The 16265-nt window shown below is 38.9% G+C and overlaps 1 protein-coding gene across 1 annotated transcript in view; it reads left to right on the forward strand.

The window, feature by feature from the left end:
• Nucleotides 1–1867: 1867 nt before the first annotated feature.
• The window catches only part of jmjd1cb (jumonji domain containing 1Cb), a 132075-nt gene continuing 117677 nt past the window's right edge, over nucleotides 1868–16265 (forward strand). The window contains 1 exon segment of the mRNA XM_018666487.2: nucleotides 1868–2280. Coding sequence (XP_018522003.2) covers nucleotides 2125–2280 — 156 coding nt within the window. The 5' untranslated portion in view covers nucleotides 1868–2124.

Consider the following 16265-nt stretch of genomic DNA (forward strand, 5'->3'; position numbering starts at 1 on the left):
TTTGATCAGATATCCACCTTGGACACAACAAATGCTGGAAGTTTGGACATATCTGTAAATGACTGTTGGGATGGATCTGCAAAAGATTCTGATGCTGATGAGAACAACTGGCCAAAATTGGGAGACAGGGTTGACTAGCACTGTTATATTTCTATATTTGTGGTTATTCTAAACATGTACTATATGTATAGTGAATATGTATAGCTTTGTATATGACTGGAATAACGTTGAAAAAATTAACTCAATATGGAGAAATGGTGTTACCATTTGTTAAAAAATAAACCTGAGTAAAACCTGTACTTAGTCAATGGAACTCACAAACAATGTCAAAGTTCTGGTGCAGCGTTATATCTTTATTAACATAGATGGATAAACTGCCTATGGGGTCATGGGACAAAGATTTTTCACTGGACCTCTAACCCCCACTATGCATGGCAATTTGATTATTTCCTCACAGCAAGATCAGCAGTGTTAATTCAACACCTATTGAGTTAAATTCAACACTTTGAAAGTGTCTAGATTGGTCCACACTACATAGAGTTTTGAAAGTGTTACATGCTTCACACTATGACAGAGTTGCCTGCATGTGTTTGGACTGTGGGAGGAAGCTGGAGTACCTGGAGAGAACAGAGAGAGAACAGGGAAAACATGAAAACTCCACACAGAAAAGCCCGGGGCCCCGAACCGGGGCTCAAGTACATGGCGAGTTGATTAGCTAACGCTACGTAAGCAACGGGGATTATTTAGCATAAACCACCAGATAAAATAAATAGTACTGGGTAGGTAATTTAAGATTAGATGTACACACAACAATGCTCCTGGTCACAATTGGAGTGTTGTCTGGTCATGTCCAGTGAAAAATAAAGACAATAGCTGGCTGGTCTCCTGCCTCGATGCTGGAAAACATTGGACCTCTGGCAATAACACTGGCTACATAGTGAAATCAACTCTGTAGAGTTGTTAGCCGAGTATGTCTTTTAACTCTCTGTATCAACACTGACACTGTCTGAGGAATAACTATCTTGTAGTTGAATTAGACTTTAACAAGAGTTGAAATGACTCTAAATTTTTACTTTCAACTCTAACACTGAAAATCTAACACTTTTGATTTTTGCTGTGCTGTCACCCAGAAACTAACCAGTGCTCTAAAACTGAAAAGATTAGTTGATAAAAAAGAAACAAAAAAAAAACAAAAGTTTTATTAGTTTATTCCTCGACAAATAGAAACAAGCAAACAATTTGATAAAACACAACTTTAGAACAAATACGCTGAAAGCTAAAAGATAAGCTAGAACAGTTAAGATCTTGAAACCAGATTTTGACACAGGCCACCAAGGCAAACAAGATGGGGGGTGGAAGACGTGACATAGCTGATACTATACCTCAGTGGTACAAATCTCTGCAAAATTTGACATTTATCATATTATAAAGGCTAAATAACATACAGTAAATCTGACACTCAGAGCCTTTGGGCTGTTGCCTACTTTGGTTTGTCATCCAGCCTTGACAACAATGGCCACAATCATGAACATGACATTAATTTCTTTCTAGCCTGTTATGATAGAGTAGCCTACATGAATGATGTTGTTATTAATTATAATAGCATCTGAAATTCCAGCAGTAGCACTAGAACAAACAATAGCAGTAGTGTAATTACAACTGAAATAGGGGTAGAAGTTGTCCACACTTGCTGTTAGCAGCAGTCGTGGTAGCAGCACGAGGCTGGAAAGAAATTAATGTCACGTTCATGATTGTCGATGATTTGTGAAAATAGTACCAATGAGCTGTATTTGAGCGGAGGGACACAATCGTGCTGCGGTCCTGTGTATGCCATGGGATCTAGCGGAGAAACACAAGTATGGATGGCGGCGGTGATGCGGTCCAGTGTTCCACCGTTTTTTCAAGCTGAGAGAAAAGAGCCTGACGCTTGAGCGGGTGGAGACCTCTACACATTTAAATCCCCCGGGTCGGTTTTTCAGCTTTCAGCAACAAATAACTTTACCATTTTAATTTTCTTTCTACCGTTGGATTCTTTAGAGCTGATTTAATGTCGTAAATGACAGGTCTGTAAGGGCGTCGTTGTTGGGAAGTTTTTTCGAGGGGGGTTTGGACCAGCAAAGGGCCATGGCAGTCGAGGCTCGACCAGAGCTGGTCGGGAAGCGGTTCCTCTGTGTCAGCGGGGACGAACCGCCTGAAATCGGCGACATCGGTCGGTGGCCGTGGAGGTCTGGGGTCATACGAGCCGTCAACCATCGTGACAGCGACAATCCTGACCTGACGGTAAGGAAAATGCCGACTATGTCCTCCTCTTTGCTCTGTTACATGCAAAGCAAATGGGAAAATCTCTGTGGTTGGTGGCTAGCCAGCGAGGCAATGTTGTAGTTGCCAGGCGGAAATTATCTTGTGGCTTTGTCTTAGTTATTATGGCTTATTGGACCAACGAGTACACTGCTTGTATTTATCAATTTTTCACCATAATATTTATCTTTGTTGAGTGTACAAGTTCCAACAGTTATTTGACCACTTAAGCAAGTTAATGGGAAGCAGACTACCAGCAGGGGGTTATAGCGTTCGTCCAGACAGTACACTGCTTATTTACATCATAGTACCTGAAACTATCTCATTCATAAGTCATTTAATGTAAGAGACAACCCTCAATGTTTTCATATTTAGTCATTGCTAAGAATTGGTAAACACAGTGGGCTCCATGTGGGTATACTGTGTCTTCAAAAGCTATAAGCGTTCATTTCACAATTATCAATTCGCTGACGACAGACACCTGGAATTTGAACTGATATCGTGTTGTCGTCTGAGAGAGACAGAATTTGTAAAAACGTGTAGGAATTTGAGTCCCGAGCGGCTAAATGCTTTAATCTGCTGTATACTGCAAATCAGCTGACGGAGGTAAGGTTGGCTTCCTAGATTTACCCCGCGGTGCAGCCTTTATGTTGATCTAATCCTTGTTACCTCGTGGTTATTGGTCACAATCCACGTTATTTGTATGTGATGATCGACCATGAAGCCCGTCTGCCTTTTTCAGGCGGGCATCAACCTCTCCGTCTTGGACAAGGACGCAGGAATGCTAGGACCTGTTAAAACATAAAAACTGTCTCGCTGCAGGCTGAACAATGGGCAGTTTATCATCATGTAAAATATTGTGTGCAATTTGAAGACGACTCCATGTTGTCACTTTGACAGCTTTCAGGAGCACATATATTTTCAACTTGGTGTGCAATTATTGCCTTCTTAAAACAGGAGACAGGCAAAATCTTGGCAAAAAAAAATTGGTCAGAATCCCCCCTAGCTGTTTTCATAGTGGGTCAAAATGCAAAAACCAGCACAGAACAATGAAGTATTTGCCATGACAAGCCATTGACTGGCTACTACACTGTACTGTGTGAATGTACAGTGTGGCTGTTCCCGTTTTCTTTTGTTCACAGAATCCTTCTATCTGCCTATGCAGATAACTGGCCAAAACAATGCACTGTTCTGATTTGATTATTTAAGGTGTTGTCTTTGTGCATATGTGCCATTTCTTGAGAACAGTTAGTCATCAGATATTACATCTTTCAGCACATATTGTCATTTAATAGTCATACGTCCCTGGTAAGATTATTCTTTGTATGACTTAATCTGAGAGACATCTGTGGTAGTTCAGTTCTTGTGTGTTTATCACTGTACTTTAATGCATAAAATTAGGCCAGTGTACATGTCAGAAGTCTTTCTCACGTCGTTGACTGCGGTGATTTCTGTGGTATTAGAGAGCAGTAGTTTAATTCCTGTTGTCACAGGTTCAGGTCTTTCTGTTATTCTCTCTTTAAATCGTGCTTTTACATTAAGTTGTTGACAGAAACAGTGAGGTGGCATAAAACCATGGATTAATAACAGTATCGTAGCTAAACACCTCTCACATGTGTAATACATTTCATGTACTCATTTGTATCACACAACAAACATGCTCCCAGTTTCCTAATTCCCCTGTTGAGCTGGCCCATGTGTGTGATATAATTTAGGCAATGAGTAGTGTTCTGGTTTAATTCCATACAGTGCAGCACAGTCTCATTAGCAAGGGGCTTAACTAGCTGAGTGAATACAGTTGAGAGGGATTGGAGATTAGATTAGAAGAAGTGTGTCAAGCCAAGCTGTCAGGCCTTTGTCAAGTGTCTGTGGTCAACGGTTCACCAAGGCTCACTGGTTCACAACTATATATCTGTGGAAAGAATAATGCAAGTTACACAGGTCAGTAAATATGACTATAAACTGATTATGGAGATTAGTCTGAAATTGCCAACCATCAAACACCAAATGTCTAAAATCACCAAGCTTTAACCATCACTCTGGATGGTAGGTTTTTAAGACAATAACATTTCTCTTTTTTAATATGTGGTCCCCTCACAACACACAGCTAATACGTCAGATATTGTGCTGAACAGTCAAGTAGTTGATGAGTAGATCAAAAGAAAATTAATCAGCAATTTGATTTTCATGTTATTATGATTATTTAATGGATCAAGCTTTACAAATCTGGGGATTTACTGCTTTTATTGCTTTTGAAGATGTCACTTGGGAAGTAGCGATGTACATTTTAAACCATTTTCATGGACAAAAGTATATGTCAACTTATTGAGAAAATTATTGGCTGATTTATCAGTAGTGTCAGTAATAATTAGTTGCAGTCCTAGTCTAATATGAATTGATAATTGATGTTAAAGTGTGAAATGTTCTTGCTTCATCAGATAGCATGTATTTATTTTGTGATTTGCCTCTATGTACAGACAATAATATACCACTCAGAGTATGTGTTGTAAATCAGGGCTGCTGGATGTACAATAATATGTTACCTACTGAGTACCACAGAAAACATCAGACACTGCAGTTATACCTCTGCTGTATTTGAGAAGGTGAAGTGGCATTTTCTTTCAACTTTAAGTAACTATGATAACTGGCCTGACAGGCGTCTCTTAAGTTCAGTGGTTGTGTTGGCCAGCTGTGGCAAATAATGATGATGATGATGATGATGATGATTATTATTCTTATTTAAGATCTGTAATGATGTATTTGTGGTTGGGGTGCTCCAGTAAAGATATCTGGTCTAGTGGGAGATTAGACCAGTTTGGCTGGCTTAGAGTTGATGTGGGCTAAACAATGAAATTGAAGACAGACAAATAACTATAAATAATAATATTAGAATAACTGGTGTGCTTTTCTGAATTGATATAGAGCCAATTCTGTGTGTAGGATATATGATAGCAGTGAGAGCAGTGTGTTGTAATATAGAGACATAATACCTATAGGTTGCCTCACTGTACATATGTTATTAATTCTTTTTGGTTAAATTCTTCTTCTTAGTAGAAGGCCATAAATACATAGCTTCACAGTCCAACCCTTAGTCCACATTATGCAGTAAGCTCATAACCAATTAATAAACATGACATAATGTAGGGCTGCACGATTCTGGACAAAATGAGAATCACAATTTTTTTTGCTTAGAATTGAGATCACAATTCTCTCTCACGATTTTTTTCAAAAAATTTTTTGCATTCATTTACCCGATACATGCACGATTATTACGAGCACACTAGGGTGGTTCTTACTGGGGGGTTCTTCTTCTGGACTCATTTAGCCATTTTTGTTTGTCCTAACACACCTTCTGGTCTCACACTGTCGATAGCTGGTGTCACTCACTCACTCGCTCTCACTGGGTTTATTTGTTTTTCTGCTGCTCTGAATCACGTGGTGTAACGGTGAATTGTCATTTGCTGAGGGAGAAGATAGGAGCGTTTCTTTTGTTGAAGCTGGTGTCCTTGATGAAACTGCAGCAGAATCATTGGCATTTAGAAATGAGATTGCATAGAGCTCTAAATCGACATTGCAATTTGAATGCGATTAATCGGGCAGTCCTAATATAATGTATCTGATATGATGAAACTGTGGATTGAGGCTTGGGCTGCACAATTATGGTCAAAATTATAATCACAATAATTTTTTCACAATTGTTCATTGATTTTAGGGAAAAATATTTTTATTGCTCTTTTACATTAAAGAAACAGAGCACTATATATACCTATGGCCAAGTGAAATGTGATTGCATTGATTGTTTCAACCTGTCTTTGGGGGCTGGATGGATGGATGATGTGCTGTAAACCATCACTGTTATGGATCAGTTGAAGGTGGGCAAGGATGGAGATTCAGTGAGGTAACTTAGCAACGTTATTCCTCCTAGCCTTCATGCACTCATCCTACTGCAGTTTGTGGTGTTTTCTCAGGTAGTTAAACAAGTCAGCTGTGTTGTTGTTTTGTGGCACAGATGTACATCTCATGCGCTCAGATGTTTTATTCTTGTTTAACATCCCTTGCCCTAAACGTGAAATACTTCCAAACAAACGGATGATGATTTCATGGGACATTTGGGCTTTGTTTTGCCCATCATCATACCCAGTGGTATGTGTACAGGATTGGAGTCAGTTTAGGTCAGTTTACTGTGTACGACTAATATTTATAGTGGTAATGCACTTGCTCACAATCAGTCTGAGGTCCCATTGTCTGAGTACTCTCTACCTGATAAACCTGATAATACTTTTAATTAAGTCGGCTCTTAGGGAAGAAGAATACATTTCTCTTTTTGGTGTTGGAATTAAAAAAAAAAAAAAAGCTTAATAACGCCTCCAAGTATTCAGATACACTACTCCATTGTAAATTGCTTTACTGTTAACCCAGTTTTGTGCTGCAGGGACAGAGTCTGAAACTGAAAACAGAAAAATACATAAGAGAGCAGTCCAAATGACATTGAGAGTCTGATAGATGAAAATTTAAATTCAGAGCTGAGAATCTGTGACATACATAGTGAAATACAGAGCATTTAAACAGCACTGTAATTTCCACGCAGACACTTTTTTGGGGGGGACTTGTGAACTGAAACATGCTCAAAGAAAAAGAAAGACCTCAGCAGCAGAACCGAACACTGACACAGTAGACATAAAACCACCACACTCATCTGGATTCACAATGAATGGAAAGAGCGGGGCAACCAAGTCACTGCCTATAGGAGCCTTTGTTTTCCATTACAGTCAACTCTGTGTGTGTGTGTGTGTGTGTGTGCGCGCGCGCGCACACGCATGCATGCGTGTGTGTGTTTACAGTAGCAGTGCTGCTAGTTTGTTTTTAGGGCTGTGGCCTGAAGTTCATCTCCATGTGGCTAATCAGCAGAAAATGACAGGCTGTGACCAGGGAAGAACCTTCCACATACAGAGTCTCTGCATGGTTATTGAGGTGCTTAGAAATATTTCTGCACTGTGTGTGTGTATGTGTGTGTGTGTGTGTTGGGATGTGAATAGCAGCATTGTTTGGAGTGTGAACACACACTAGAGACGCAGAGAATAAACATTGCCTGGAGAGAAGCTTTCAACTTCTAATGTCAATTCTACAGTAGTGCTGGCACATATATATACTATGATATGATTTTTGTTATACCATTTGTTCCAGTTAGACTAGTTTAAAAGCTGTCAAACCGGTTACTCATTTTAATGTAATACATTTGTGAAATATTTATTTATTTGTCTGGCAAATTGAATATGTATTAATTTAATAGTAATTGAAATTGTACTAAAGGAACTAAATAGATAATGAATGGTTGATAATATGTCCTGGTAAGAAATTGTTATTATTCCCTTTTCTGGGTTGCATAATGCGTAGTTGCACAGTATTGAATTATGAGAGAAAAATATACAATTAAATATATGTTGTTACCTTTCAGAAAATAAGCCAGGATTGTAGTTCATTATTATTATTATTATTTATTTATTTATTTATATGTTATCTATGCAGTACTGTGCAAATGTTTAGCAGTTTTAGGCACTAAAGGTAAAGTGAGGATGCTGTCAAAAATAACTCCATGATTAATTTTTATTCATCAGTTAACCTCATGTGAAGTGCAGTAAACAGAAAAAAACCTAAATCAGATCAGTATTTCTTATAACCACCATCTGTTGTAGGACTCCTTGTTCTTGTCTCTTGACAGTTATTTATGATTCTGACTGTTTGTTTGGACTCATTGTCCAGCTGCAGAATTAATCTGGGACTGATCAGACATCTCCCTGATGTTAGTGATGAAGGATAAGAATCAAAACATCTAGAGTGCCTAAAACTTCTGCACAGTACTGTATATCACCCCTATCACAGGCATGTGGCAGAGTAATCTTGTGATATCAGTGTTCACAGTAGTTGGTGTCACCAACAAACCACCAAAATCTCATGACATTGTCATGTTGGCAGGATACATAATGAATTGCATTATGTCTTTGTGCTGATGTCTACAGACAGAACAGAAACTCCTCCGGCTCTCAGGGGCTTGTTGTTTTGAACATTAATTGTAACTGTCAATTTCAGTACGATCACGGACATGAATGTAGTCTGTGGAATCATTGCAATAATAATAATATAGTCTTTATTTATCACATTGACGTTCACACAATGACCTGCAGTATTGCTGTGTGACTTCCAGGTTATGTGGTGTTTGGGCAACTGGATACACTGAGTGTTAGTGGTTTGTTTTCTGGTGCCTAAGGATACAAAATGTAATCTGAAGCCAGGATGGGCTGGCTGGATTTCTGGCTGGACTACCCTTCCCCCCATCTCCTCAACACACGCGTGCAAACACACTTGTCTTACATTAGCTGTGAAGACACGCTTTGACATAATGCATTCCCCTAGCACCTTACTGTAACCTTAACCATCACAAGTAGCTCTTTCAGTCAGGTGTAGCAAGTGTGTCAGGCATCTTTGTAATGACAATGTGCCAAGCTAATCCAGCCATGGTATCAGCATGTCAGAGTGTCAGATGGCTTTGACAGACTGTTATCAGACTGGTAGGAGTAGATGCTTAATCTGTTTAAAATGCAAGATGAAATGTTAATTACTTAACCTCAAAACATGATTTTAGTTAATCACTGATATGTAATAATCAATATTAAAGAGAGACATTACCATGGCTAACTATGCGGTTATCTGCATCAGTAGATCTAGAGTCTTTTCAGTGAAACATTGGGTGAGAAAGAAGCCCAGACAGACTGTGACTGTGTCCTGAATATGGAATGAGTAAACCTCAGCCTGTCTGACTGCTGTTATCTCCATCACACCATTAGACAGCCCGTGTGCACACAGCTGCTCTGAATGAAATCCACCTGTCACTGTTTTGAGAAAAGTTTATAAAATATGATATAATTTTGTCTCAAACAGGCATTTTGGGTCTAAAATGTATACATATTTGATATTTCTTCCAAATTTCTACTCTTGTCATGGTGGGAGAGTCCTACTAGAGTTGAACACAGTGTTTGTTTTAATACATGTCCTTTTATGAGCTCCACTGAAAGAATCATTTCAGTCCATATCATGTCTTAGACCCAGATTTGCCCTGTGTATTTTCGAACTGTGCTGTCAGGGAATACTGGCCCAGCCCTCTAACTAGACTGTTTTACCAAAGAATGTGAGGGAAGCTATTTTGGTGTAGCCAGTAATAAGGAGGTTGTGCTTGTTCAGTTTGGAACATCTCCCAAATGAATCGAGCAACTGTGGCTCATGCGTGTCTGTCTAGTTTATCTTTTCTTTTGAGTAGAAGACAAGATGTCACCTGCTGCTATTTGTATTATTTCTGTGACTGTAGCACAGGCTGAGTAAAGCGTCTTGCTGCCCACCCCTCTGCAGTGAACTTGTACCGTTTACCTGTTCCTACCTTGTTGGAGTGAGCTGGGGCCAGTGGAATGTTGCCTTACCTTCTTACCTTCAGTGGGACACAACATTAGGATGAATGAGTACAGACCTGCTTTTATATCTTGAGTTGCATTTCAAATCGGATCCCACTTCCTCTGCAACAGTTTGTTCTCTTGGAGCAGCAGAAAGAAAACAGTTTCAGCTGAAAATTGATAGTGAAGCTCATGATTAATAATATAAATTGCATACATAAAATGCAGTGTCCTCAGGACAGTGGATTCTGTCACTGCTACTACTATTTACTACTATTTCTACCAGAGTTTACACAAGACTTTTATTTTGATAAGGCCAATATGTCCGTTAATATTCCATAATTGCAGCCATATTTGTGTATTTTTAAAAAGGATGATTTTTGTATTTTGGAACTTGGGCCTTATTTTCCATGATTTTGAGTATAAATGATTGCTAGAGACATACATCTGGGAATCGGTGCAATAATAATATGTGGTTGTGTGGTACTTGCTTATGCAAAGGTTCTGAGTACTTTCACTACTGAACACACACTAACACAAACAAACAAATTAACTGATGGAGGCAGTGGTATTTTGTGCTGTAAAATAACTGTTTTTGTCAATGAAGTCGTGATATATAGTGGTTAAACAAAACTCACTCACTCTGATAAAAAGGTCTGTCTCTGTAGGAATCCTATCATATAATCATAAAGACACTTAATAACAATTTTAAGCTGCCAGTGACAAAAACAAGAACTTTAGTGGACAGACTTTGACATGGACAATTTGTTTGTTTGTTTACATTGCAGCAGCTGTTCATGGTGGCCTGGTACACTGTTGTTGTGCACCCAAAATGTAGGAAAATAAGGTTAAAAAATACTGGAGTTATCCTTTCAGTTGTTCTGCCAGAATATTTTATTGGTCACACAATATACTATTTATTTGTAATTTTCCACTGGACATTTTAGTTGTTGATATCTTCATTTTATGGACTACTATACATGATACTGTGTAATGTGCAACTACTCCTGTGGACTTTTATTTATTTAGTATTGGATCAGCTTGGTCATAGCTACTGAGCCCTACTCGCTTTTGTCCAGTTCTCAGCTCTCTGTCCTTTTTTGTGTCTTGTTCTGTTTTCTATTGTGTTGTGCTGCTCTGTACTGTTCTCCCAGTCCTGTCCTGTTCAAGTCCACCCTGACCTGTTCTCTCATTTCCTGTCTGCTCCGGATCCCTCCTGTCCTGTCTCAGTCTGTGCTTTCACATTCATTGGACTTTAACAGGATTATGTGCATTACCATGCGTTGGAAACATAACCATGCTGCCCTTATAAAGTCCCTGAGATAAAATAAGCAAGTTGGCTTCATGCTATGCTCAAATATGCCATATTGTTATTTTGTTGTTTGCACAAGTAGCAGGGATTATACAAGATCTTTTTGCAGTGATGGATGGAAGTAAATGTTTGGTTGGGCAGAAATTCATCACAAATAATGCAACATATTAATTCATTTTAACACTGAGACCTATTGATTGTTTGCTACTGTGACTTCAGTCATTTTCTGAGCAGAAGTGTCAGACAGATGTATGGAGTTGATGCTTTTCTCTGTTATATATAACAATAAATGAAGTATCCTTTAATAATTGTGAGAGCACCAGAAACTTTTGCAGTATAACTGAAAAAACATGCTTAATTAATAAAAATAATATAAAGTGCTTGGCAGACTTTAAGTGGAAAATAAGCTGGCGGAGATTGGGTGGCTGCTGTTATGTTCTTTAAATCTCACACACTGGCATATTCAGCCTGGCCTTGTGCTGTTGGTGCATGACTCACTGGCTAGCTCTCTGATATTAGAGCGAGAGTGAGAGAGACAGACAGAGAGGGAGAGAGAGAGAGAGGGAGAGAGGGAGAGAGAAAGATGGGGGGGGGGATGAAAAATGGAGAGAGGTGTGGATGCAGATGAAGCTGAAGCAAAGGAGAGAGTGAATGCTGTTTGAAAAATGAAGAGAGGGAGAGAGAAAGAGAGCTGTGTACTCTCATTAGTTGTTTGGTTTTCCAGCCAACCAGGCTCTCTGGTAGAGAGAGAACAAGAGAGCAGAGGATAAGGGAGAGAGAGAGAGAAAATGGGAATGTGAGAGAGACGGAGAGAGGGGTTTCTTTCTCCTCTGTCTGGCCTCTCTCCCATAGCAACAGCGGCTTAGCCACGTGAACGCCAGTTCCTTTGAGTTCACCCACTGCACAGAATTTAACTCCTTCAGTGCCAGATTATGGCACAATACAGGAGCACACAGCCAGAGAGCACAACAGAACTCTACAATGATTAAACACACAAAAGATGTACTATTTGTCAGATTTTACAATCACACAATAGTGAAACAAAATGTATAATACGTACAGTAAAAATTTGATTGGTTCCATAAAAATACATATGTAATTTTGAGTATTGGGTCATTTTGGTATCAGTGATCCACTAATGAAGGTCGTGCTTTTTATTAAAAGACATATTTGTTGCCGTGCTTCGTGTCTATATAAAGCCAGCACATTTGAAAGTTCTTCAGAGACAAACATGGCTAAAACAAGGAACCTAACGACAGGAAACACACCTGAAGATACAGATTCTCAGTGAGGAAGGGTACAGCTGCCGCCAGATAGCCAGGAAGTGCAGATGCAGTCCTTTAGCAGTTGGATACACTCTGCAGAAATACAGACGAACCAACAGCTTGGAAGACAAACCAAGATCTGGGCGTCCAAAGGTTTTCTTCAGCAAGAAATGACCGCATCCTGATCCGCATGTGCAGGGAAAACCGCCGAATGACATCACAGGAGCTTCAGCAGCAGTGGTTAGTTTTTCTTGCAAACAATAAACAAAAAAATATCAGTTGTATTTGTTTGTGTCCGTCTAATGCAGCCACACCTTTTGAAACACAAAAAGGTTTTTTCCCCCAAATATTTCATGATAATATTTGAGGTTGTGTAAAATTTTAAGGGTGTCCAAAAACTTTTTGCCACCACTGTATATAAATAGGATAACTATGCATTCATTACATTACCATCATATAAGAGTTTAATAGAATATCATCATAGAAATAGAATGCTGTCACATGGAGTAAAACAGAAGTGGTTGGGGCATTTTAGCATTGTGAAAATATGCATTGGACTATTATCATCACAGTATTAATAAAACACAGCACAGGTTGTTGTTTTCACAGCCCTCTGACATTAGCAAAAAGAGAAGTAACCTGAATATGCTAACTTTGTTAGTATCCGTGTCCTATAGTAATCCTGTTCAGCCATAAAGATGTTGGGAGATGCTAAGAACTCCTTGTCACTTGTCATGAATTTATTCTGTGGCAGCTGAATATGTTATAGCAGCCCTCAGAAACTCCTGCAGGTTAAACAGGGCTAACCAAACATTTTAAAGGCTGATTACCTCTGAAAGACACTCTACAGACGGCCTTTACAACACTCACTAGCCTAGCAACATCATAAGGCTACAAATAACCCATAATTCAACACTGGAAATATTGTAGTTATAGTGGTACTTGATTTTTGTTAAAACCTAGGTTTTAGGAAAAAAGTCCTATATTAAGGCCAATACAGTATTATTTCTCTCCAGAATGGTAGAGAACACATGGTTTTTCTGTTTATTCAGTTTAGGTACTGCACAAAACAACACTTATTGCTGCACTTAAGTCTTATAATAGTTGGAAAACCCTGGAGAGGCACATACCATTATATTAATGGGAACAGAATGCTGCAGCAGGTCTACCATCCTATAGAGTGGAGTAGAACATCACCATGTATAGTGAGACGTTTAATGATTCCGCTGTTTGGTGCAAGAGTGAAACAGTGGAATGATTGTTGACTGGAGCCAGTGTGGGACAAATCGGTTTCTGTGGGTTTCCTGACTCCACTGCACAACTTTACACTGTAATGAAATGCAAACAGAGAAATCAAATCTCTTGGCCAAGACAAAGAGAGTTAAACTCAGTTCAGTAACCTTACTGTCATCTCTGTACACCAGAGAAAATGTTGCCAGGGCATGTTGTATTCAAATCCATATAGTGATGCACATTTGAAAACACAGTCAAATCAGTTACAATAACACAAAATAGTTGTTGTGGTATATAATATAATTATAATTATTATCCTTTCATCCCATTTCTGTCACTTATCTGGGGTCATCTGCAGCAGGTCAAGTGAGGCAGTCCAGACGTCCCTCTCCCTAGCCATGTTTCCCAGCTTCTCCTAGGAGATCCCGAGGCATTCCAAGGCCAGATGAGATATATCACCCTATGTCTAAGGCTGAGCCCAGTCACCCTGCAGAGGAAACTCATTTCAGCTACTTGTATCTGTGATCGCATTCTTTTCCAGAAAAAATCTTATTATCATATTATCATTAGCGTAAAATTGGAGCACAGTTTATTCCTCTGACTTAGTTTAAATTGTGACTTCCACCGGTGTGTTGAATCACAAAACCTTGGCACACAGCTTGTGAGTAATATTATCAGTGTAGGGATGAAGTGGTGAATGAAGGTTAAAACAATGCTTAATTTTTGATGGTACTGGGAGGTTACCTGTTGATTACTGACTGAAGAGCCTACATTAGTTTACACGTGTAAAAGTGTAAAACTGCTCCATAGTCTACTACTGTTCTGAACCAGTGGATCACAATCTCCATTTTGCTACAGATTGAAGCAGAAAAATCAGAGAGCCTATTTCTGTCTTTTTCTCTCCCCCTTTTCACTTTTTCATTACATTTAAGAGCTGACTAACTCTTTCCAGATGGTATAGAGTTAACCTTCCTCTTCTCTTCTCCTCTCAACTTGAATTTGCCAACATAAATGTAACTTGGAATTTTTTTCAATTGGTGTATAATGTTAATATACATAGAAGGAAGTAACAAAGATGTTTTTTGCAGATGTAAGGATTCACATGAGAATTTCTTGCATTTCTCAGCTTAATATCTTTGCCAGTTAAAAAACTCAGGCCACTTCTTGTAAACGTAGTTAGATGATCAGATAAAATTAGAGATTTTAAGAATGAAGAGAGAATGAATTGAGGTTTGGGGAGTAGTAGCCTGTTATGTTTTTTGACATTGTACAAACTAGGGATGTGCACGAATAATTTATTAGTCAATTACTCAAAACGGTAAGCATAGCTGACACATTTTTTTTAAGAATCAACATTTATTTGATTTTTATTTGACTGACTTTTATTCCAATTCATAGAGACGTGGAACTACTGTTTATGGTTCTGTTTCTGCCTGAGTGTGCATCTTCTCTGTGGTGCAAGCAAAACACTGGAACAGATGTCTGCAATAAGAAGAAGTGAAGCAGGCTGTTAAACGAGCTGCTGCTAATGTTAGCTCAGGTTGTTGCTAGATGCTTGTTGAATTATCTACATAGGTCTCATTAACTCCAAAACAAACAGACCAAGTAATTAAAATAAGTAGAAACACTATAAAACTATTTAATATAAAAAATCAATGTTTCTCTGTGATGTGGACACAGGACGTTTAGAGCGGCTGTTTGCTCAGCTTGTTTCTCTGTTTACTTAAGATCCAGATGTCTGATGACAAAAATCCTTCATCTGGTCTAAGATTATAGTTATAATGTTATAAAAAGTGACGGTAATGTGACTTGAAACATCAAGAAAGTAGTTTGCTGAAAATGTTTTAATGTCTGGCCATCCAGAACCGCTAGTGAAAAACACAGATTTGTTGTACCTAAACGCTCATGTGAAAGAAAACGACAGGAACATAACTGCTTTGGTGACTTAAATTATTTCAGACGATATGTTTCCTCTTAGCGCTGTCGGAGGGGTGTAACTGTCAAAGGCTCATGGAAGCTGAATACACCGTGACTTCACGGAAGACCATTACCAGCCAGATTGAGAAAAAGTACAATGAGGCAGCAACAGCTCTAAAAAAGAACTTGACAGAAACCAACAAAGTAGCAAGAACAACCGCTGCATGGACAGCAGAGTTTTATGGCACTGTCACCTGCCGTTACATGGACGGTGACCAGAACATTTCTGGTCCTGTGCTTCAGACTCGCAGCACAGATGAGATAGAAGATATTCTGCCTTTATCATGGTTATGTGATTAGTCACCTAAGTGTACCTTAGTAAAAAGTATAATGTTCATAATGAATATCAAGATTAAGAGGGCTGCAGCACCTACACAGTGCTTAGAATGCTGAATATTACTCTGCATATTGGCCTTGAAAACTCATATTGCTTACCCTGGTGTGAGTAGACTCTGGTATTTGACATGTCTCAGCTGGAATGTGAATGTGAACCGCAATTAAACAAGTTAACTCTTGCTACCTGTGAGAGGAAAGATTCCCTCCCAAAGAACTCATCCTCTCAACACGCGCTCTGTCTCGGTCTTCCTGTCTCTTTCCCTTTTTCTCTTGAGAACCAGGCGCTGTCTGGTTTAGAGCTGTAGCTAATGTTTATTTGTGATTAACGTGTTGATTGTTGTTTGGATTAAATGAATAATCACATAACAGTGAAATAATGTGCATCACATTATATACAGTGCAAGG

Source organism: Lates calcarifer, unplaced genomic scaffold, assembly GCF_001640805.2.
Source record: "Lates calcarifer isolate ASB-BC8 unplaced genomic scaffold, TLL_Latcal_v3 _unitig_5776_quiver_344, whole genome shotgun sequence".
NCBI classification, from domain to species: Eukaryota; Metazoa; Chordata; class Actinopteri; family Centropomidae; genus Lates; species Lates calcarifer.